Raw genomic sequence first — 25,119 nt, forward strand, 5'->3', positions numbered from 1 at the left:
CAACTAACCACTGCTCTAGAGTTATATACATGTTATATACAAGTTATACACATGTTATATACATGTTATATACATGTTATATACATGTTATATACAAGTTATACACATGTTATATACATGTTATATACATGTTATACACATGTTATACACATGTTATATACATGTTATACACATGTTATATAAATGTTATATACATGTTATACACATGTTATATACATGTTATATACATGTAATATACATGTTATATACATGTTATACACATGTTATATACATGCTATATACATGCTATATACGTGTTATATACATGTTATACACATGTTATATACATGTTATTTACATGTTATATACATGCTACACCACATCCAAAACCTGCTTTAGACCTCCACAAATATGAAATGAAATTGTTTTTTTGTAGTTTTTCCATTCAGTATTATTTTTATGTGTGAACTGTGAACTTGACACTAAAACATAAAACTCATTCTCGCTTCCATTAAAATCATCTTCTGTGAACAAATCATATTATGGATCAGTTACAATTACTTTCTTTACGTTAAGGTGCGCACAGAACGCCAGCAGCAGAAACGTCACCATTTGTTTCACACTGTTGGACATTTTTCCAAACAGAAAAGCTCGAGTTAGTTCAATGACTAAAGATGAAAAGTGAATGAACAAAACAACATCAAAGATATAATATTCCCAAAAAACTTGTATCATTACAGCCTGTGGCACAGAAGACATCAAGTGTCGGAAAACCTTTTAGACTTTACTCTAAAGTCAACTGAGACTAGACTAGGACTAGACCAGGACTAAACCAGGACCAAACCAGGTCTAAACCAGGACTAAAACAGGACTAAACCAGGGCTAAACCAGGTCCAAACCAGGACTAAAGCAGGACTAAACCAGGACCAAACCAGGTCTAAACCAGGACTAAAACAGGACTAAACCAGGGCTAAACCAGGTCCAAACCAGGACTAAAGCAGGACTAAACCAGGTCTAAAGCAGGACTAAACCAGGACTAAAGCAGGACTAAACCAGGTCTAAAGCAGGACTAAACCAGGACTAAAGCAGGACTAAACCAGGACTAAAGCAGGGCTAAACCAGGTCTGAACCAGGACTAAAGCAGGACTAAACCAGGACTAAACCAGGTCTAAACCAGGGCTAAAGCAGGTCTAAACCATGTCTGAACCAGGACTAAACCAGGACTAAACCAGGACCAAACCAGGTCTGAACCAGGTCTAAACCAGGACTAAACCAGGACTAAACCAGGACTAAACCAGAACTAAACCAGGACTAAACCAGGACTAAACCAGAACTAAACCAGGACTAAACCAGGTCTAAACTAGGACTAAACCAGGACTAAACCAGGTCTAAACAAGGTCTAAACCAGGACTAAACCAGGACTAAACCAGGACTAAACCAGGTCTAAATCAGGATCCAATCAATGTGAACGGAGCCATTTCACATGATATATTGTCAATCAAAGTGGTAAATCACTGTAACCACTCAAGGCTTCGTGATGTAAATAGAGGGGGAATTATACAGTTGTCTTCTTTCCACTTCAGTTTGAGCTCACACGGTTTATTATTTGTATTCCTGGAGAAACATGGACTCATGGCAGAAATTCAAATGTAGATTTAATTGTATAAATGCAAAGTGTATGTAACGTGTAGTTCTGTACATGTCCTTGGCTTTTTGAAAGGAAAATACAGGCGTTATTATTATTATTTGCAAGAAAATAACGTATGTAAAGGCAAACAATACATACTAGTTCTGATTTTCGGGCCTTTTTTCTTTTTTAACTTCGCGTATAACGTAAACACAGAGTACCTACAGTGACCCACAGTGACCTACAGTGACCTACAGTGACCCACAGTGACCTACAGTGACCTACAGTGACCTACAGGGTTCAACAACAATACATGGAAACCAAATAAACAGACAGTAGAACGTAAGCTCCACAACACATTACAATTAAAAGTAATACTTTTAGTTTGATGGTCATTCCAGTGAATTGGCAATAGGCACAACATAAAACAATATTAGTCAAATACAAACTATGATCAAATAAAGCTTGCACCCAAATAAGGTGTTGGCTAAATAACATAAAAATAGACTTTAGTTTAGTTTATTTGGGCATTTATCATTATTATACGTGTTATATTGACATGGCATTACCGGTACATGTACTTTGATTAAATATATACACAAAATAAACCGTACGGCCAAACACGTGCGATAGATATTAAGTGTTGTTGACATGTGCTGTTCTGTCGTAAGCTCAAAATAAACCAACATAGCAGTCAATTCAACTTAATCAATGCCATTTAACACAAAAAATAGTCACATTTCTTCCTCTGTAGTCTGAACTCCAAACCACAGTAACTGACAGAGGATTGGCCGCGGTCGTCTCCATTAAAGAGACTAAAGCTGATTATTGACGACGCGAAACGATTGGATCTCGGCTCGATTCAAATTCAATCAACTGCCCCAACTGCCCCGCCCAACATCTCAAACACACAAGTCTCTCCATCTGTTCAACTCCTCCGTCAATACAATATTAGATTGACGTTCAAAAACCGAGCGAGTTCAGACCTGTGAGAAAGAAACAATATCGCAACGTGGGTTTATATTTTCTGAAAGCCAATAAGCATGCAGAATACAATCAAATAAAAAAAAAAACATTCAATAACATCATCGCAGTGATTCAGGCGTCGGAATCTTCTTTACAGAAGCAGCACCTGCTCCCAGACAGTGCAAGTGTCAGACACATTTACAGACGTCGCTGTAATTGAGTCTGGGAATAAAAAAAAGCCTGACACGCGCCTCGCATGAATTAAAGCGACTGCGTTCGTCAACTCATTCGCTCAAACGGGCAGATGCGGCGTGGACGGATGGAAGCGTGTCGCGTCTTAAGAGTGCAAAGGTTCAAGACGATCGCTGGACAAAGGCTGCTCGAGTCAATAGCTGCAGCAAATGGCACTTTTCCCATATCGCACTGTTTATCGCGCACTTCAGCGCCTCAACAAAGGTCATCCGGGCCCTTGTGGAGGTCAAGCATGTTCAATATTGAAATGAGCTTCAGTTTTGGGAGTGAGATCTAATTCGTGAACCTTTAGCTGATGTTTTATGTGTTTAAAACTTGGCGGGGAAACGGAAACAGTTCAGACGAGGTTCAAAGTTCTTGTTTTTGAGGAGATACTGTACAACAACAGAAAAATAAATCATAATTTACCGTATTTTTCGGGTGTATAAGTCGCACCAGCCAAAAAAATGCATAATAGAGAAGAAAAAAACATATATAAGTCACACTGGAGTATAAGTCGCACCAGCCAAAAAAATGCATAATAGAGAAGAAAAAAACATATATAAGTCGCACTGGAGTATGGAATGCGGTTGCAAGTGTGAAAATAACAGATAATATCACATATAAGTTGCGCCAGAGTATAAGTATAAAAGTATAAATATAAGTATAAGTCGCACCCCGGCCAAAACTATGAAAAAAGGAAAATACGGTATGTAAAACTGAGAGATGAAATCATGATTTCCAGCTAGCTAACAAGGTAATCACAAGTCTTCAAAATCTCAATAAAACGATGCAAATGAGCCTATCTATTTTGAAATGTGGGTGTGAGAGCTAAGACGACATCAGGCGTTCTCATCGTGGTATAGCCTGGTTTGATCACACTCAGTGGTTCGCCTGGGAACAGGACACGTGTAAACACCGAGGCGTATCAACAGAGATGAATTAACCAAAGTGATTAGTGCAATGAACGACTTAACCATTAAGCGGTCGGTGCAGGTTGCGAGTTTGACGCTCGTCTGTCATTCCAGTGTCTCTGGGATTTCTCTCTTTCTAGTTCCCACCAAATAATGAATGTCACTATGAATGAGTTTAATTCCTCTTGATGGATTCGTGTTGGCCTGGGGTGCATTTTCTTCCTTCCTTTTTAAACAAAGCGCTGCTGATTGGGAAGGTGGTTATATAAGGCCAGCTGTCTGACTCAGTCCCTGTGTCTCCTCAAAGACAGAGACAGAGAGAGAGAGAGAGCGCTATATGTAAGACACGCTTCAGGTGAGTCATAGCATCGCTCAATGCTCTTCCTCACAGCATGAACGTGTGGGCAGGACACTCAAGCCGCCGTTTACGTTTGATATGTCTGATTTTGTCTGATGGGAGAGGATTTTTTTGTGTACACGACGGGGAATAGTGGAGCAGATGGGGAGAACGTCCTTTGAATTCCAACACGAACGTTTGAATCAGATCAGTGCGAGGCCTGAAATGTAGAGGTTTTATGATACTTTCTTTCTGAACCATCACACGACAAATACAGTTAAAAACCCTCAGTAACTGACACGATACAAGCAAATGTCACACTGAGAACTACCTCTGCACCAAGCGTCAAGAGACAATATTTACGTCTGAGTTACATATCTTAGCCACGGGGAAATGATTTTAGTTACAGACATGCAGCTGACCAGCAGAAGAAATAGAGATATAAAAAATAAAGACACTTGATCAGTATCACAGTAAGTGTTATGAATATGAGTCTTTTTCCAGCTAAACCCCTTGTAAAAACAGAATACATACATTTAAAGTTATAGTACCCTGTTTACATTGCCTGACCAGCCGTTCCCAACACGTTTTGGCAAACTACTTATCACAACTGTGTGAGGGCGGGGCTCGACCGCAGGAGGGCGGAGTTTAGAGCAGAGACAGAACCAATCACATAAACCCAGAAGTGACGCAAAAAACGCGGCACGTTTAACCGGATATTACGTAGCCCATTTCAACAAGGCGTGTCCCGCGTTATCCGTCCTGAACGCAGAAAATGTCTCCTGAATCGCCATGACGCCCTTCGTATAACCGCATCTAACGAGCCGGGTCACGGGCCGGGTCACGGGCCGGGTCACGAACCGGGTCACGGGCCGGGTCACGAACCGGGTCACGGGTCGGGTCACGAGCCGGGTCACGGGCCGGGTCACGAGCCGGGTCACGAGCCGGGTCATGAGCCGGGTCCGCCATCTTGAATGTTTTGGAACGGGGGTGAAGAGCTACTTCCGTATCTCAGTGTGACGCATTCAAAACTGAGCCTGGGATTGGTCGGTAAATGGATGACCGACGACTTCATTGGCTCCGACTCGGGTTCCAGACCCTTACGCATTCGAAACAGAATGTGGGCGGGGCTGGCGGGTCAGGCAACTGTTTACATGCTCATGCACAATTTTGCAAGTGACCTGAACATTGCACATTGACGTTACAAAGTGTTTCACAGCAGAGTTCAGCAGGAATGATGAGGAATGAGCAGCAGCAGCAGCAGCAAGAGTCTGTCGCTGGACGAGCAGCTGACCGGCCCATCGTGGAGCAGGTGGAGGGAAAGTGAGCAACATCTTTCTCTCCTGTAAACTGCGACATTCTTTTGCATTTGCACTTGATCGCAGCTGTCGGGACGATAAAACGAGCACAGATAGCCGCCCTTTGATTGCACTCAAGCCCTCGTCCTGTTTACATCACAGGTTTGTGGAGGACGAGGGTCCACGTGAGAGACTGGACAGTGACGGGACAGTGCTGACCGCTCCAAGGTGCCCTCTCCACACCATTACCTGGGCTGACTCCGACCGAACTGAAACTCACAGTGACAACTCAGCAGCAGCGGATGTAAAGAGAGGCGTGTCTGACCGTGCGGCTCACAGCAGAAGATGCTGTGTTATGGCCATTGTATACCAAGATACCTCTATATATTTATAATTCAACATTATTAACTATTAGGCTAATCTTATTCTACCACTATGAGCGAATGGAACATAATGATACGCGGTGTCTTCCTGGTGCCGTCCACGCTGGAAATGTTTTGCAAGCTCCAAAGTATTTCATTTCCCGTGTCAGCAATTTGCCACCCAATTTTACTCTGTGTTTGTATATTCTTACCCCGTGTCAAACACAGAACTGTTCGATGCAAATAGTTATACATGTTTTTTTTGAGAATGAACACAGCTAAGGCACAACATTTCATTCCTTATTAGGAAATGAGAGGTTTTGTTTATAGTTTTGTTTATGAGAGTTCTTCTATTTTTTAAACTTCCTATAAGTGATCTGTCCTTTCCCTCTGTATCTACTGCGTTGCAACAATGAAATTTCCCCATCCATGTGTGGACAATAAAGGAATATCTTATCTTATCTTATACACGTTGGGAGGAATTAGTCAATTGCAGCTTTATTCAGTTTGAAAACCACTGAATGATCCTTTTTTGTTGAAATTGTTTTGACATTTTTAGCAAACCAAGCCAGGGAAAGGTTAAGTCGTTAGAATGGAATGAACACCAACAAAGAAAGAACAGAAATGAGCTAAATTGCGGTCAAATAAACCACCATTCTATCAGACCACAATAGCTCTGTACTATCCCAAACTGTCCCAAACTGTCCTCGCTGGTGTCGACTGTGGCTCGTCTCTTTTGACTGTCGAGCGCTGAGAGGAGCTGAACAGTGTCGGGCTGTACAGCTGCAGGGCCCAGGGCTGAAGGGGGGGAAACACAGCCTTTGCCAAAGTAATCTGTTGGCAGCGACTTATGTCCCAGACGCTAGCGCAGTGACGAGCTACAGGGGTGTGTGTGTGTGTGTGCGTGCGCGTGCACGTGTGTGTGTGTGTGTGTGTGTGTGTGTGTGCGTGCGTGCGTGTGTGTGTGTGTGTGTGCGTATGTGTGTGTGCGTGTGTGTGTGGATGTGTGTGTGCGTGTGTGTGTGTGTGCGTATGTGTGTGTGTGCGTGTGTGTGTGTGTGTGTGCGCGTATGTGTGTGTGTGTGTGTGTGTGCGTGTGTGTGTGTGTGTGTGCGCGTATGTGTGTGTGTGTGTGTGTGTGTGTGCGCGCGTATGTGTGTGTGTGTGTGTGTGTGTGTGCGTGCGTGTGTGTGTGTGTGTGTGTGTGCGTGTGTGTGTGGTGTTATAACTGATCATTTTTCATTTTCAGAATCACTGCTGTGCTCTGCTTCAGTTTGGGAATAGTCGTCATAATTCAGCCATGGAACACAAACGTACTGCGGTGTCACAATACGAGCATGTCTAACTGCTTTTGATATTAAGGTGACTCTAAACACATTTTCAAACCACAATAATAATAAAAACTGCTCAGATTCAGATTTGTTAACATGTGGTTTTATTCTAGCTCTGATAAAGCAAGAAAACATGAAGAAAGATACAATTATGTTCTGTTTATGTTCATATTTTAGTGTAGATACTTGCTCAAATGAGTATATCGTTCTTATACTACTTTTAGTATTGATTAGCATCCGTTTTTTAATACGATGCAATAAGAAAAAAAAGAAAATATTTAAAAAATCCCCTCAAACCAAGTCATTTAAACCTGGCTCTGTCCATTTTTCTGATTTAATTGTTCTAAATAAGTGCTTTTTTTGGCTGTTTTTACACATATAGCACTTCATTTCTATACTTTACATGATTCAAGCCTTTATTCATATATAAAACATGTACTGTATATATATTTTTCCCTATTCCTCCTTTAGTCTTGAGTAGATGGAGTCCATGGAGTTGTTCGCTAGGGAAAATACAATGATATGCAACAATGACTTACGTTTGTTCCCATTATCCACAACAATAGGTGGAGTTGGTTCTGAGCCGGCCAAACAAGCGGCTGTCAGTGGAATATTAGCTTCATGCTAAAGGATGCGCTCTGCTCTTCTATGACATAATTGCATCGCGTCTATGTATTTTGTGTCACCTGCAGCGCTGTGTGTCCAGGTGTTTGTCAGCGTTCCGGGCGCGGCATCATCACGTCCAGTAAAGTGTGAATGAGATGTTTCAGGGGAGGCGCGGCGTCAAACCAGGCTCCAATTAAAAGGTGTCCCGGGACGGTCAACGGACGCAGGACAGGGGACAGGAGACAGGTGCGGGACAAGCCAAGAGCCGCCTCATTAGTGCCCGGTTGAAAGGCGAATGACGTGAGTGTGTTTTTTTGTAAATCGGTCACGAGAGCGTGTACAACTGGACGTGTGGGAGTTACAAACGACTGTCCAGGCCCACGCCACTGTCCGGGCCACTGTCCGGGCCCACGCCACTGTCCGGGCCACTGTCCGGGCCCACGCCACTGTCCGGGCCCACGCCACTGTCCGGGCCCACGCCACTGTCCGGGCCCACGCCACTGTCCGGGCCACTGTCCGGGCCCACGCCACTGTCCGGGCCCACGGCACTGTCCGGGCCACTGTCCGGGCCCACGCCACTTTCCGGGCCCACGCCACTGTCCGGGCCCACGCCACTGTCCGGGCCCACGCCACTGTCCGGGCCCACGCCACTGTCCGGGCCACTGTCCGGGCCCACGGCACTGTCCGGGCCACTGTCCGGGCCCACGCCACTGTCCGGGCCCACGCCACTGTCCGGGCCCACGCCACTGTCCGGGCCCACGCCACTGTCCGGGCCCACGCCACTGTCCGGGCCCACGCCACTGTCCGGGCCCACGCCACTGTCCGGGCCACTGTCCGGGCCCACGCCACTGTCCGGGCCACTGTCCGGGCCCACGCCACTGTCCGGGCCCACGCCACTGTCCGGGCCACTGTCCGGGCCCACGCCACTGTCCGGGCCCACGCCACTGTCCGGGCCCACGCCACTGTCCGGGCCACTGTCCGGGCCCACGCCACTGTCCGGGCCACTGTCCGGGCCCACGCCACTCGCCATAAATAGTCCGAGTTATAAAGAGCGAAAGAAAACCTGGACTGGACTAGAATAGATGAAATGTGGAGCGGAGACAAAACTGGAAGAAGCCAAAGCGTCAAAATAAAGTCACAAATTTGGGGATTAGTGCAGAATAAATCCACAGTAAAACAACAAATAGCGAATTCTTAATGAACGCAGTGATAAAATAAGACAAAAACAGACCTAAACGGAGAATTTAAAAAGAAAATAAATCACATAAAAATACTAAAGAATAAAAATAGTTCAATGTTTTCCACAGATTTCCACAGAGCCACGTTTGAATCATTTTAATCACATTTTTGAAGTATAAATGTCACTTATTGCCTCTATTGATAATACAAGTACAGATTATATTAATTCTATATGTTTATGACACAAACATAATCATTTAATTTATACCACCCATTTTTGTTTCAGTTTGTTTTCAGATTATGGGGGAAGATTTGAATACTCGGGGTCACGTCTGCCCTCTTTTGTTTTTCAGATAACGATAATCAGAAGGTATTTTGTCAATCTAAAATAAATACTGTGCTTTGGTATCAGTCAAATGTGGAAAAAGATGTGTAAAATAACACTTAACGCCCTCATTAAAACATAAGCTTGTTCCATTTTTAGATTTAGCCATCTCTTTTCTCAGTATTAAACATATTAAACAATATCATTTCATATATTGCCCGTTCCCTTAATGCAAAACTATCACAGTTTACAGTGAATAGAGATGTCAAAATGATCAGCTTAATCGATAATCAACATTATTCAAGACACAATATAATCGTAAGAACTAAAACATCATAATCGTGAGCATTTTTTAAGCTAAATTAACTCAAATCTACACTAAAAGAAAGTAAACCTAGACGCAAAACGCTTTAATATCCGTCTGTTTACGTCAGCTTTACTTCATCATTCAGAAAGTTTTATTTCACAAAAGTTCTCACAAACTAGAAGAACGTAAATCAGTCGGGACAATTTGAACGAGACGAAGAATCGATCGTCGTGAATAATCTTTCAATCGTGATGTTTTTTCCTCACAAGAATCACAACAGTGTCATTGTTGGTGTGACATCCCGAACACAGAATGATCCACGTCACTCTCTCTGAGCCGTAATGTAACAAGTGCATTTGTCTGCGAGTCACAAACAGGACGGCTCCGCCCGACGCTCCGCCCGACGCTCCGCCCGACGCTCCGCCCGACGCTCCGCCTGACGCTCCGCCCGACGCTCAGCCAGCCCGACGCTCCGCCTGACGCCCCGCCCGACGCCCCGCCCGACGCTCCGCCCGGCGCTCAGCCAGCCCGACGCTCCGCCCGACGCTCCGCCCGACGCTCCGCCCGACGCTCCGCCTGACGCTCCGCCCGACGCTCCGCCTGACGCTCCGCCCGACGCTCCGCCCGGCGCTCAGCCAGCCCGACGCTCCGCCCGACGCTCAGCCCGACGCTCAGCCCGACGCTCCGCCCAACGCCCCGCCCGACGCTCCGCCCGGCGCTCAGCCAGCCCGACGCTCCGCCTGACGCCCCGCCCGACGCTCCGCCCGGCGCTCAGCCAGCCCGACGCTCCGCCCGACGCTCAGCCCGACGCTCAGCCCGACGCTCCGCCTGACGCCCCGCCCGACGCTCCGCCCGACGCTCCGCCTGACGCTCCGCCCGGCGCTCAGCCAGCCCGACGCTCCGCCCGACGCTCAGCCCGACGCTCAGCCCGACGCTCCGCCCGACGCTCCGCCCGACACTCCGCCTGACGCTCCGCCCGGCGCTCAGCCAGCCCGACGCTCCGCCCGACGCTCAGCCCGACGCTCAGCCCGACGCTCCGCCCGACGCCCCGCCCGGTGCTCAGCCCGACGCTCCACCCGACGCCCCGCCCGGCACTCCGCCCGATGCTCAGCCAGCCCGACGCTCCACCCGACGCTCCGCCTGACGCTCCGCCCGACGCTCAGCCAGCCCGACGCTCCGCCTGACGCCCCGCCCGACGCTCCGCCCGGCGCTCAGCCAGCCCGACGCTCCGCCCGACGCTCCGCCCGACGCTCCGCCCGACGCTCCGCCTGACGCTCCGCCCGACGCTCCGCCTGACGCTCCGCCCGACGCTCCGCCCGGCGCTCAGCCAGCCCGACGCTCCGCCCGACGCTCAGCCCGACGCTCAGCCCGACGCTCCGCCCAACGCCCCGCCCGACGCTCCGCCCGGCGCTCAGCCAGCCCGACGCTCCGCCTGACGCCCCGCCCGACGCTCCGCCCGGCGCTCAGCCAGCCCGACGCTCCGCCCGACGCTCAGCCCGACGCTCAGCCCGACGCTCAGCCCGACGCTCCGCCCGACGCCCCGCCCGGTGCTCAGCCCGACGCTCCACCCGACGCCCCGCCCGGCGCTCAGCCCGACGCCCTGCCCGGCGCTCAGCCCGACGCTCCGCCCGACGCCCTGCCCGGCGCTCAGCCCGACGCTCAGCCCGACGCTCAGCCCGACGCTCAGCCCGACACTCCGCCCGACGCCCCGCCCGACGCTCCGCCCGGCGCTCAGCCAGCCCGACGCTCTGCCTGACGCCCCGCCCGACGCTCCGCCCGGCGCTCAGCCAGCCCGACGCTCCGCCTGACGCCCCGCCCGACGCTCCGCCCGGCGCTCAGCCAGCCCGACGCTCCGCCTGACGCCCCGCCCGACGCTCCGCCCGGCGCTCAGCCAGCCCGACGCTCCGCCTGACGCCCCGCCCGACGCCCCGCCCGACGCTCCGCCAGACGCTCAGCCCGACGCTCAGCCCGACGCTCCGCCTGACGCCCCGCCCGACGCCCCGCCCGACGCCCCGCCCGACGCTCCGCCAGACGCTCAGCCCGACGCTCAGCCCGACGCTCCGCCCGACGCCCCGCCCGACGCTCAGCCCGACGCTCCACCCGGCATTAATGAAACATCACTTTATTATTGCATAAGGTTGAATAACAGCGTCAGCCTCAGACAGCAGCAGCACACTGTGAAGAGCATGTGGATTAAATGAAGACTTAATGCAGGTTTAAACAATAAATATCATGATCAATCTATCGTCTCAATTTCAAAATCGTGATTATTAACTTCAAAAAAGGGAAAATGTGACGGACGAAGCATTGAATTATTAAGCGACGTGAGCAGAACTGGCACTGCCACGACCTACATGTGATGCAGCATATCACTCATCATAAAGCATGACTCCATCAGGTGCATCAGGACCAGAGCAGCACCAGGACCAGAGCAGCACCAGGACCAGAGCAGCACCAGGACCAGAGCAGCACCAGGACCAGAGCAGCAGCATCAGGACCAGAGCAGCACCAGGACCAGAGCAGCACCAGGACCAGAGCAGCAGCATCAGGACCAGAGCAGCACCAGGACCAGAGCAGCAGCATCAGGACCAGAGCAGCACCAGGACCAGAGCAGCACCAGGACCAGAGCAGCAGCATCAGGACCAGAGCAGCACCAGGACCAGAGCAGCACCAGGACCAGAGCAGCAGCATCAGGACCAGAGCAGCACCAGGACCAGAGCAGCAGCATCAGGACCAGAGCAGCACCAGGACCAGAGCAGCAGCATCAGGACCAGAGCAGCACCAGGACCAGAGCAGCACCAGGACCAGAGCAGCAGCATCAGGACCAGAGCAGCACCAGGACCAGAGCAGCAGCATCAGGACCAGAGCAGCACCAGGACCAGAGCAGCACCAGGACCAGATGGTCCTGATGCTGCTGGTGCTGCTCTGGTCCTAATGCTGCTGGTGCTGCTCTGGTCCTGATGCTGCTGGTGCTGCTATGGTCCTAATGCTGCTGGTGCTGCTCTGGTCCTGATGCTGCTGGTGCTGCTCTGGTCCTGATGCTGCTGGTGCTGCTCTGGTCCTGATGCTGCTGATGCGGATCTGGTCCTGATGCTGCTCTGGTCCTAATGCTGCTGGTGCTGATCTGGTCCTGATGCACCAGCAGCATCAGGACCAGATCAGCACCAGCAGCATCAGGACCAGAGCAGCACCAGCAGCATCAGGACCAGAGCAGCACCAGCAGCATCAGGACCAGAGCAGCACCAGCAGCATCAGGACCATAGCAGCACCAGCAGCATAGCAGCACCAGCAGCATTAGGACCAGAGCAGCATCAGGACCAGATCCGCATCAGCAGCATCAGGACCAGAGCAGCACCAGCAGCATCAGGACCAGAGCAGCACCAGCAGCATCAGGACCAGAGCAGCACCAGCAGCATTAGGACCATAGCAGCACCAGCAGCATCAGGACCAGAGCAGCACCAGCAGCATTAGGACCAGAGCAGCACCAGCAGCATCAGGACCATAGCAGCACCAGCAGCATCAGGACCAGAGCAGCACCAGCAGCATCAGGACCAGAGCAGCACCAGCAGCATCAGGACCAGATCAGCATCAGCAGCATCAGGACCAGAGCAGCACCAGCAGCATCAGGACCATAGCAGCACCAGCAGCATCAGGACCAGAGCAGCACCAGCAGCATTAGGACCAGATCAGCATCAGCAGCATCAGGACCAGAGCAGCACCAGCAGCATCAGGACCAGAGCAGCACCAGCAGCATCAGGACCAGATCAGCATCAGCAGCACCAGCAGCATCAGGACCAGAGCAGCACCAGCAGCATCAGGACCAGATCAGCATCAGCAGCACCAGCAGCATCAGGACCAGAGCAGCACCAGCAGCATCAGGACCAGATCAGCACCAGCAGCATCAGGACCAGAGCAGCACCAGCAGCATCAGGACCAGAGCAGCACCAGCAGCATCAGGACCATTGCAGCACCAGCAGCATCAGGACCATAGCAGCACCAGCAGCATAGCAGCACCAGCAGCATTAGGACCAGAGCAGCATCAGGACCAGATCCGCATCAGCAGCATCAGGACCAGAGCAGCACCAGCAGCATCAGGACCAGAGCAGCACCAGCAGCATCAGGACCAGATCAGCATCAGCAGCACCAGCAGCATCAGGACCAAAGCAGCACCAGCAGCATTAGGACCAGAGCAGCACCAGCAGCATCAGGACCATAGCAGCACCAGCAGCGTCAGGACCAGAGCAGCACCAGCAGCATCAGGACCAGAGCAGCACCAGCAGCATCAGGACCAGATCAGCACCAGCAGCATCAGCAGCATCAGGACCAGAGCAGCACCAGCAGCATGAGGACCAGAGCAGCACCAGCAGCATCAGGACCAGATCAGCACCAGCAGCATTAGGACCAGAGCAGCACCAGCAGCATCAGGACCAGAGCAGCACCAGCAGCATCAGGACCAGATCAGCATCAGCAGCACCAGCAGCATCAGGACCAGAGCAGCACCAGCAGCATCAGGACCAGATCAGCACCAGCAGCATCAGGACCAGAGCAGCACCAGCAGCATCAGGACCAGAGCAGCACCAGCAGCATCAGGACCAGCAGCATTAGGACCAGAGCAGCATCAGGACCAGATCCGCACCAGCAGCATCAGGACCAGAGCAGCACCAGCAGCATCAGGACCATAGCAGCACCAGCAGCATAGCAGCATCAGCAGCATCAGGACCAGAGCAGCACCAGCAGCATCAGGACCAGAGCAGCACCAGCAGCATTAGGACCAGAGCAGCACCATCAGCATCAGGACCAGAGCAGCACCAGCAGCATCAGGACCAGAGCAGCACCAGCAGCATCAGGACCAGAGCAGCACCAGCAGCATCAGGACCAGAGCAGCACCAGCAGCATAGCAGCACCAGCAGCATTAGGACCAGAGCAGCATCAGGACCAGATCCGCATCAGCAGCATCAGGACCAGAGCAGCACCAGCAGCATCAGGACCAGAGCAGCACCAGCAGCATTAGGACCAGAGCAGCACCAGCAGCATCAGGACCAAAGCAGCACCAGCAGCATCAGGACCATAGCAGCACCAGCAGCATCAGGACCAGAGCAGCACCAGCAGCATCAGGACCAGAGCAGCACCAGCAGCATCAGGACCAGAGCAGCACCAGCAGCATCAGGACCATAGCAGCACCAGCAGCATAGCAGCACCAGCAGCATTAGGACCAGAGCAGCATCAGGACCAGATCCGCATCAGCAGCATCAGGACCAGAGCAGCACCAGCAGCATCAGGACCAGAGCAGCACCAGCAGCATCAGGACCAGAGCAGCATCAGCAGCACCAGCAGCATCAGGACCAGAGCAGCACCAGCAGCATCAGGACCAGAGCAGCATCAGCAGCACCAGCAGCATCAGGACCAGAGCAGCACCAGCAGCATTAGGACCAGAGCAGCACCAGCAGCATCAGGACCATAGCAGCACCAGCAGCATCAGGACCAGATCCGCATCAGCAGCATCAGGACCAGATCAGCACCAGCAGCATCAGGACCAGAGCAGCACCAGCAGCATCAGGACCAGAGCAGCACCAGCAGCATCAGGACCATAGCAGCACCAGCAGCATAGCAGCACCAGCAGCATTAGGACCAGAGCAGCATCAGGACCAGATCCGCATCAGCAGCATCAGGACCAGAGCAGCACCAGCAGCATCAGGACCAGAGCAGCACCAGCAGCATCAGGACCAGAGCAGCATCAGCAGCACCAGCAGCATCAGGACCAGAGCAGCACCAGCAGCATCAGGACCAGAGCAGCATCAGCAGCACCAGCAGCATCAGGACCAGAGCAGCACCAGCAGCATTAGGACCAGAGCAGCACCAGCAGCATCAGGACCATAGCAGCACCAGCAGCATCAGGACCAGATCCGCATCAGCAGCATCAGGACCAGATCCGCATCAGCAGCATCAGGACCAGATCAGCACCGTGGCCCGCACCGTGGCCCGCACCGTGGCCCGCACCGTGGCCCGCACCGTGGCCCGCACCGTGGCCCGCACATGGACGCGGGATGAAGCCCGGATGAAGGCTCGAGTGCACAAAGCAACAGCTACACCCCGCGAGAGCCGCGGTCTGTCCCTTCCACATGAAATGGCCCGGCATCAACACGCCACTGTGCCACCATAACAACCCCGCGAGCCGCACGCGCCTGGAACCGAACACGTAACCGAACCCGGGACGGCGCGCGGGAAGATCCACGCGCCTTCCTTTCTTTATGGCACGTTCATTTGTCAATGTGCAGCGTTCCAGCCGCGCATTTCACGTCCAGCGCTGAGACCATAACGCGCTAATTACCCCAGCGGTGTCCCGGTGTCCCGGTGTCCCGGTGTCCCGGTGTCCCGGCAGGCAGCGCGACGATGCCTTTTGCAAACAGCTGCACCGCGAGAAGCGCGGACACCGTCAAACACGCAGAACGCGGTCCTCACCTGCGCCGTGGACCAGCTCGATCTCCGATTCGGTGAGAATGTTCGGGTCACTCTGAGATCGGCCTCGCTGCAGACAGCCGTCCGGTCCGTCCGGTCCGTCCGGTCCGTCCGCCGCAGCCATGAGGAGACGGAGGAATCCCGGTAAATAAAAGACCACGAAGCCAACCGGAGGCGGGCAAGGTCAGGCGGAGAGCGGGGAGTGAGGAGCGCTTTAATTCGCTCTGACAACAGCCGCTTCACTGTGTGTTTGTGCGTGACGCGTGCGCGTGCGTCTGGGCGGTGCGCGCGGGGATCTGTGGGTGAGGGGGGGGGGGGGGGGGAGGCTGATGATGCGGGGGCCCCTGATGATGCGGGGCCCCCGTCCACGCGGCGGAGGTGATCAACCAGTCGCTTGTCTGGTGAAGGGACGCGCCCGAAACGTCATATGGTGGCGAGCATAATTAATAATAATAATGATGATAATAATAATGATAATAATAATGATAATAATAATGATAATAATAATGATAATAATAATGATAATAATCCAAATAATATGTTTGAATGCTCAGTATGGCCTATAATGTCACATTCTTTTTTGCCTTTTAAAATAACAGCTCTTGCAGCTCCTCTCTTGTCTGTCAGCACGCTCTTCTCTCATTGGCTAAAAGCTCAATTTGAAACATGGGAGCACTTTGGACGCCACAGAACACGGACAAAGATCTGACCTGTAATCAACAAAAACAGTCTCTAAACACAACTTATCCACGACATAACGACAAAGGATCCGAGAGATATAACGATGGTAAACAAAGCGGTAAAAGTTTAACTTTACTCATTACTCATTGCAGAGTAACTTAAGTTGTGGAACCAATATGGGGCTTGTGTTAACGGTTCAAGGTAAAAATAACGCTCTCTAACGAGAATGTGATGTTACTCGTTAGATTCTGTAGCGACACATCTATCATACTGGCTTATTATAAGCTAGTGAACATTACCAAAAACTGCCGAATGCCTTCTGTTGGTAAACATTCCCATCTGATCTTGGGTCCTTTCTAGCTCACATAAGTTAACGCCGCTGTTTACTGCATATTAATGCCACAAAAGGTCCGCAGAAGTTACTAAAGTCGGGTATCCGGGTTTTGTTAAATACTCTAACGTTAGATGAAAGGTTGCTGTACTAAAGGCCAAGTACTCCTTTGTTTCCATGCGCTTGTAGTAGTAGTTGTTGTTGTTGTAGTTGTTGTTTTATGGCGGTTGGTATCCAAGTGTTACATTACCACCAGACACTCTATTCCTTAGACTTTATTCCAGCTGGCCTTCTTCCACCCCAAGTAGGGGGCGCTCCAGCCCTTTGCATTATAAGTGTGTTTTATGACGTCACCTGCATTCCTTTCCTTTCCGCTGTTGTTGTTGTTGTTGTTGTTTTATGGCGGTTGGCATCCAATTGTTGCATCACCGCCAGACTTTATTCCTCAGACTTTTCGTAGTCCTCAGACTGTCGTAGTCCGTAAAAGTACTCCTTCCATTGCTTTGGTGTTACAAAGCCCATGAGGTCATGATATGTCTTTGTGACTAGAATGTTGTTGTTGTTGTTTTATGGCGGTTGGCATCCAAGTGTTGCATTACCGCCAGACTTTATTCCTCAGACGTTTCGTAGTTGTTGTTGTTGTTGTTGTTGTTCTATGGCGGTTGGCATCCAAGTGCCGCACCACCGCCAGACTGTACCCCTCAGACTCTGTCGCAGTCCTCAGACTCTGTCGTAGTCCGTAAAAGTACTCCTTCCATTGCTTTGGTGTTACAAAGCCCATGAGGTCATGATATGTCTTTGTGACTAGAATAGTTGTTGTTGTGTCAGAGACCAACCGGCTTTATTCCAGGGAGACTCTTCTTCATCTTCCTCTCCTTCTTTGACGTTCGGTGACAAAGTCTGGGGAATAAAGTCTGGCGGTAATGCGACACTCGGCTGTCGACTGCCATAAAACAATAACAACAGCAACAACAGTCTAAGGAATAAAGTCTGGCGGTAATGCGACACTCGGATGCCAACCGCCATAAAACAACAACAACAACAACAACAACAACCGTACAGCTTTATTCTTTAGGCTTCATTCTATAGGCTTTAATATTTCCACTGCCCAAGGGCACTCCTGCCTTTGCCCGATAGTGTGCTTTGTGACATCACATAAGGCTTCATGACGTCACCTGTGCTTTGAAGATAGAGGTATATAAGCGGCAGTCTAGCGTGGCCAGCTGGAATAAAGTAGAGAGGAATAAAGTCTGGCGGTAATGTAACACGTGGATACCAACCGCCGTAAAACACCAACAACAACAACACTGGCTGGAAGACGTTACAAGCAGCGGTACGACTTCACCGGATACCAACTGATGCCAAAGACGAAGAAGAAGAATGACATAAATGCAGGTCCATTAACGCCCGTTGGGATGTTTGGGGCATACGCTCCAGGGTCCCTGGCCAGCCTGGTGGAGACGAAGAAGAAGAAGAGTCGGGTCTGCGCTGTGGGCGATCTGGAGAGACAGGAGATGGCGGAGGAGAGTGGATCGATGGTCGGTGGCGTTCTGGACGGCGAGGAGGAGCGGCCTTTTCTGACTGCTGGTGCCCGGAAACGTAAAAAGTCCTTTAGCTCGTCCGAGGCTTCTGGAAGTGAGCAGCCGGATGAAGCTGCTGATATCGGGGATGAGAGCAGAGTGTGTAAGGTGATCGTAACAAGGATAATGCGTCCTTTAAGGAGTGGAGTCCGTTGGTATTGACGACGAGTCTGTATAAGGCCGTGGGAGAGATCAGAGCTGCGAGAGTCCTTAGGGATGGCGCTCGCTGCTGGTTATGTGCAGAGACAAAGGAAAAGAAAAGCGATTGTGAGTAAAAGTCTGGATGGAAAGAACATTCTTGTTTCGGACGTTGAAAGAAACACGGTCAGAGGAGTTCTCACAGACGGTGACTGTGGATGACGTAAAGAAAAGTTTAACTGGAGCTAAGGTAGTGGACGCTAAGTAACCCGGTTTAGAGAAAGATGTGACAGCCTGTTGGTAATGACAACAGGGGAAATGCCTGCCTAGTGAGGTGTTCATTGGATACGTGAGCTATGATGTGGTAAATGTGCTGGAGATCACGAGTATGGGAAGTGTGACGAAGGAGCAAAACTGAAGTGCTGTAACTGTGGGGAAGAACATAGCTCTGCCTACGGGGGAGGCACGTTTAGCAAAAGAGCTGCTGAGGTGCAGAAAATTAAGGTCTCTCAAGGTATGTCCTATGCGGATGCAGTCAAGAAAGTAGAGGAGCCAGCGCTGCTCCCATCCAGAGCGAAGAGAGGGAAGACAGCGTGCCTCCCAAGAAGTGTGAAGGTTTCAAGAGTGGAGGTCCCAAGTGTGCAGGTTCCAGAATTAATGAGAATACCCTGGTTGTGGATAGAGAGGATTTTGTACTCTTTATGGTGGATGTTATAAACTGTGCTGCTCAGACTCAAAGCAGAACTGAAAGGATCAGGATCATTGCTAAAGCTGCAGGGAGATTCCTTGGAACAAAAGAGCTTCGATTGGGCAGAAATCGAAAACAGGCTAAACGCGCTAAATGTGAGTCGGAGTGATGGAGGTTCTACTTTTGGGGAACCAGAGTGATCAGACTGAAGATCTGGAGGTGCAGTCTAGTAGATGCATGGCTGCCAAGCAACGACGTCAGTGGAAATATCAAAGCCCAAAGAATGAAGCCAAAAGAATAAAGCTGTGGCGGAAGCACCGAACATCAAAGAAGGAGAGGAAGATATAGAAGAGTCAGCTCTGGAATAAAGCCGGTCGGACTCTGGAAAATGAAGTCTGAAGAATAAAGTCTGGCGGTAATGCAACACTCGGATGCCAACCGCCATAAAACAACAACAACAACGACGCTACGATGACGATTCAGACATCAGTCTCTGTGTACCTGCAAGGTTCCATACGTCTCGTTGTTTCCAGATATCCGAGTATCCATCCTGGCCTTAAGTAGTGCTCTGGCCGGCCCTCCAGCGCAGTGACCGCTACACACCTGAACCAGCCGCAGTCCGGAGTTATCGCTCCAACAGTTGCTTACTGAAGGTTAGAAACTATAGGCAAAAACCTTTATTCCGGGTCAGGTTGCTCTCTCAATGCTTTTGTGCTCCTAAAATGTTCACTTATGTCATTATATAGCTATCAACTTGGTTTACATCTATAAATGGAACTTCACTAACGTCACTAAGGACACTCACTTCAAAGGCCGTTTTGAACTTTTTAACTCCAAAAATCTCATCAGTTTAAACAAACCTTTTTTAATTTGTATAAATCAACTGCACAAGACATTTCTAATTGATATCCCTTCACCTACATTGTCTCACCTGAAGTTTTATGTTTACCACCACCCCATCATCACACACTGTCCACTTTTCTCCAGGTCTGTCACCGTGGACGCTGCTCTGGGAAACCTCCAGAGCTCATACGATGTGGATGTGCTGAATGAGAGCATTGAGCCACGTAAGTAGTTTGAGTTTTGTCTCGTACATTTACAGTGACGGATGAGATGGCTCCAGTTTGTGTCACTCACACGATCCTCCTCCGTCAGGCTTCATTCAGGTGGCCTTAAACTTCGATGTTTGCCGTCGTACGTGGCTGAGGGCTGAGCAGGAGCCAAAACGGAGACCGAGAGAGGGGCCCTGGAGGTCAAACTGAAACACGCCCGGAACCAAGTGGACATCGAGATCCGGCGCAGGCAAAAGGCTGAAGCGGACTGTGAGAAGCGTGTGCGTGCACAGCCAAATGTCCATCAACTGAACCATCTTATCAGTTCACTTTGTCCACACAGTGTCCGTTAAGTCTCAAATGTGACTCTGTGTTATAAAGTCTCTTTAAGCTCTAATTTGATCCAACAAATAGCTTATATAAATGTTACAATTAATGTAATTGGAGGCCAGTTTGTAGCTCTTGACCAACTCTGCGCTCTTGCAATGTCCCTCGGCCCCACAGAGGCTGCTGGCCCCTGAGCTGATGTTTTCTTTGAACACAGGGTGGCGACAGGGAAGAAACCCGTATGGACATCAGGAACCTCGCTTGATGATCGTGGGCCACGCAGTTCAAAACTCCGAGGCCATGACCGTCCTCCAGGACACCAAGAGACAGCCTAAGGTGGGTCACTTTGATTGGGATCGGGATTATACCGGTGTATAGAGACTTAAAATACACAGATTTTAAATGTATAGGATGTGCAAAGAAAAGGTATTTAAGATAAGATAAGATAATCCTTTATTGTCCACACATGGGGAAATTTCATTGATACAACGCAGTAGATACAGAGGAAAAGGACAGATCACAGAATATAGGAAGTTTAAAAAACACTCAATAGAAGAACTCTTATAAACAAAAACTCCTATAGACAAAACCTCCCATTTCCCAACAAGGGATCATGACAGACGGAGTAATTGCGTCAGAATTACACTGTAGAAGTGTACTTTTGAGTGCGCCCCCAAACGGGAACAAGCGGATGAAATGAATTGAATGAAAACTTAGCTGCCGCCCTTTTCATTTGACTGATGGTGCCAAACAAAACCTTTTTCAATGATATGGAGCGTCTGTTGTCGCTGCCCAGCAACTACTGGGCCCAGTTTGTAATGGCGGGAAATAGACTGCCAAACCTGGACCACCTGATCATGGAGGACTGGAAGTGCCACTCCTGAGAGGTGCGTTTCCTGCTCTTCACTCAGAACTCACCTCACACACTAGAGACCAGCAAATGTTCACGTGTATTTGGAGTGTTGTAAAAGCCAATAGTCGGGGTCATCCTAAAATGATGATGAACAACGAGGGATGTCACAATATAAAAGTATTGTGAGTGTACAAGTACTACACCTCCCAGGGTTCATTGTAGTTCCCTAAGGCCCGTATGCTGCTGCCATTACCGTGTTAAGAGCGGAGCCTCGTGTCGTTGTCCTGTTTGCATCTTGCCTAACCCTGTGTGTGTAGGTACCGTGTGCGTCCATATGATGTGAGTATTGTTTGTGGCCTTGTATGAATGTGGAAGTTCTGTAAGTTAGAGCGCAGATGTTTGTTTGCTGCTCTTAAAGTTATAGCCTGCGGCTGGACTCCACATGTTATTACGTAATAGTGCTTTAGTTCTACACATATATGTCCATAATTACTGTATATATATGATTATAATTACTGTCGTACTCACACGCAATAATGTCACATTCATGTGCATATAACTGATGTAAATAGAGTGTTTATTTTACCATTATTATTAGTATTATTTTGTCTTACGCTAGCTGTTTTTATTTTATCTTGATTTTCCCCTCCATTCCTTATTAAGAAATGAGAGGTTTTGTCTATAGGAGTTTTTGTTTATAAGAGTTTTGTTTATAAGAGTTCTTCTATTAAGGTTTTTTTAAACTTCTTATAAGTTCTCTGTCCTTTCCCTTTGTATCTACTGCGTTGCAACAATGAAATTTCCCCATGTGTGGACAATAAATGAATATCTTATCTTAATTCAATCCTTTATCCTGTATATTTAATTGCAAATAGTGCCTCGTGTTTATATTGTGCAGTTTACCTTGTATTTTATGACACGGTACTTAGAAAGAGTTAAGGTTCATTTGTGACTGTATTTGTAAGCTTAGGGCTCCCACTTGTGGTCATTTAGTGTAACTACATGCCTTTTATATATAGTCAATGCAACCTGTTTGGGACTGTTTCCTGACATAGTTTTATTGTCTTTCTTTTCAGATAAACACACATCCATTTACTCACACCTACACTCTCAAAATCCTCCTCTCAATATCTGCTCCCTTCTTGAAGTCCGGTTAGTAGTAGTAGTAGTGTACCGGACGCACACAGTATCGCACAGAGAGAATAAACAGGATGTGACGACTATTCACGATGATTGACCCACCAAAAAGAAAGGTCTTTCATTTGGAGTGTAATACATGAACGAGTATGTGAGCAGCTTTGTGAAATCTACAGTATTCTCTCTGAATAATATGACTGAAGTTAATGTGACAAAGGGTCGGATGAAAACAACAACTTTGTTATATTTAGGGTTAGTGGAGTGTAGAGTCCAACAAAATTACCTTTTATTTTCTTCTGAAATATTTTAGATATTATTTTGATAATGATAATGAAAATAATCCTTGTTTTTTGACGCAAAATATTCCTTAAAAATCCTTAAAAAAAGAATCCTTAATTTTTGATGCAAAATATTGCTTAAAAATCTATAAAGGGTCAAATTGAAAAAGTAAAAGGTGTGCATGATACCTGAAGTCTCAAACTATTATAATAATTTGAGTTTGACTTTCTAGGTTAGCTGACTTAGTAGCTATTGATAATAATCCTTGATTTTTAGAGAAAAATATGCCTTAAAAATCTACAAAGGGTTAATTTGAAAAAGTAAAAGGTGTGCGTGATACCTGGAGACCACAACTACTATAATAACTTTAGTTTGGCTTTCTAGGTTTCTAGGAGCAATTGAAAATAATCCTTGATTTTTGACGCAAATCTATTTATGATTAGCAACTTGGAAACATGCTCAATGTTGCTGTTTTAAAAAATATATATAACTATGTTTGATATTTTCTAAGATAACACATTTTTAAACAAACGGTACTTTAGAGACGGTCCCTAACTAGCGCACCAAGCGGCTCTTGAGCGCAGCTCCCCGCACAGAGCTGCTGCAGGCGGGGCACACTCAGAGGAAGCTCCCCGCACAGAGCTGCTGCAGGCGGGGCACACGCAGAGGAAGCTCCCCGCGCAGAGCTGCTGCAGGCGGGGCACACGCAGAGGAAGCTCCCCGCGCAGAGCTGCTGCAGGCGGGGCACACTCAGAGGAAGCTCCCCGCGCAGAGCTGCTGCAGGCGGGGCACACTCAGAGGAAGCTCCCCGCGCAGAGCTGCTGCAGGCGGGGCACACTCAGAGGAAGCTCCCCGCGCAGACCTGCTGCAGGCGGGGCACACGCAGAGGAAGCTCCCCGCGCAGAGCTGCTGCAGGCGGGGCACACGCAGAGGAAGCTCCCCGCGCAGAGCTGCTGCAGGCGGGGCACACGCAGAGGAAGCTCCCCGCGCAGAGCTGCTGCAGGCGGGGCACACTCAGAGGAAGCTCCCCGCGCAGAGCTGTTGCGGAGGCGAATGTCCAACGTGAAACTTAACTTCACCGCGCTCAGGTTACGCACGGGTTACGCTCAGGTTACGCACGTTACGCACGCCGCGACCCGCCGCCTCCCGCGCGCACCGCGAGGAAACATGGCGAGGACGGCGCGCGCTGGCTTCTCCCGGGACCCCACGCGGGACGGGACTCCGCTCCGTCTTCACCGCGCGGTCGAAGCTGCGGCGCACGCGGCGCACGAGGCTGGAGGCCCGGGGCCGGTGCGGGGCGCGCGTGGTCCGGTGCGTAACGGTGCGTAACGGTGCGTGGGGAGACGTGGGTGCAGTTCCGTTAGCTGTCAGCGGGTTAGCCTGGGAACGTGACGGGCTTGTGGAGGTCTGAAAGCGGCTGGAGACCCCCGGGGGGCTCGGACACGGGCTCCGGAGACGCGCGGAGGACGTGGACAAGACTGAGAGCGGAAAACGAAAGTGAAGAAGAGAAACAAGACGGAAGGCAAGGCAAGTTTATTTGTAGAGCACATTTCATACACAAGGCAATTCAAAGTGCTTCACAGCAGGAAAAATGCATTCAAATCACAAAGAAATTACAGAAACAGAAATACAATAAAATTAACTAAATTAAAAATTATCAATCCAACTGATTTTCTAAACTAATAAAATCACAAACAAAAGAGAAGAGTGCAAAGAAAAAATCCTTTCAGTCATATGCGCAGCTAAACAAAACAGTTTTTAGCTTAGATTTGAACATTGTCAGAGTAGAAGCCTGTCTCACATCTTCAGGAAGACTGTTCCAGATTTTAGCTGCATAAAACTGAAACGCAGATTCCCCATGTTTAGTCCTGACTCTGGGCACCAGCAGGAGGCCGGTCCCTGAGGTCCTCAGAGTCCGAGATGGTTCATATGGCACTAACATATCCAAGATGTACTTTGGTGCTAGGCCATGGAGAGACTTGTACACAAGCAGAGCTGCTTTAAAGTCTCTTCTCTGAGCCACAGGAGCCAGTGCAGAGACCTGAGAACAGGACTAATGTGATCATACTTCCTGGTTCTAGTCAGGACCCGAGCAGCAGCGTTCTGGATGTACTGCAGCTGTTTTACAACTCGTT

At 49.8% G+C, this 25,119-nt stretch overlaps 1 protein-coding gene across 1 annotated transcript in view; it reads right to left on the reverse strand.

Moving 5' to 3' along the window:
* The window catches only part of phactr3a (phosphatase and actin regulator 3a), a 110,977-nt gene extending 94,935 nt beyond the window's left edge, over positions 1–16,042 (reverse strand). Inside the window, exon 1 of the mRNA XM_072450253.1 lies at positions 15,922–16,042. Coding sequence (XP_072306354.1) covers positions 15,922–16,042 — 121 coding nt within the window. The remainder of the gene's footprint in view (positions 1–15,921) is intronic.
* Positions 16,043–25,119: the final 9,077 nt, after the last annotated feature.

Source organism: Eucyclogobius newberryi, unplaced genomic scaffold (assembly GCF_026437365.1).
Source record: "Eucyclogobius newberryi isolate DKJ021-1_F unplaced genomic scaffold, fEucNew1.0.hap1 SCAF_17, whole genome shotgun sequence".
In the NCBI taxonomy this organism is placed as follows: domain Eukaryota; kingdom Metazoa; phylum Chordata; class Actinopteri; order Gobiiformes; family Gobiidae; genus Eucyclogobius; species Eucyclogobius newberryi.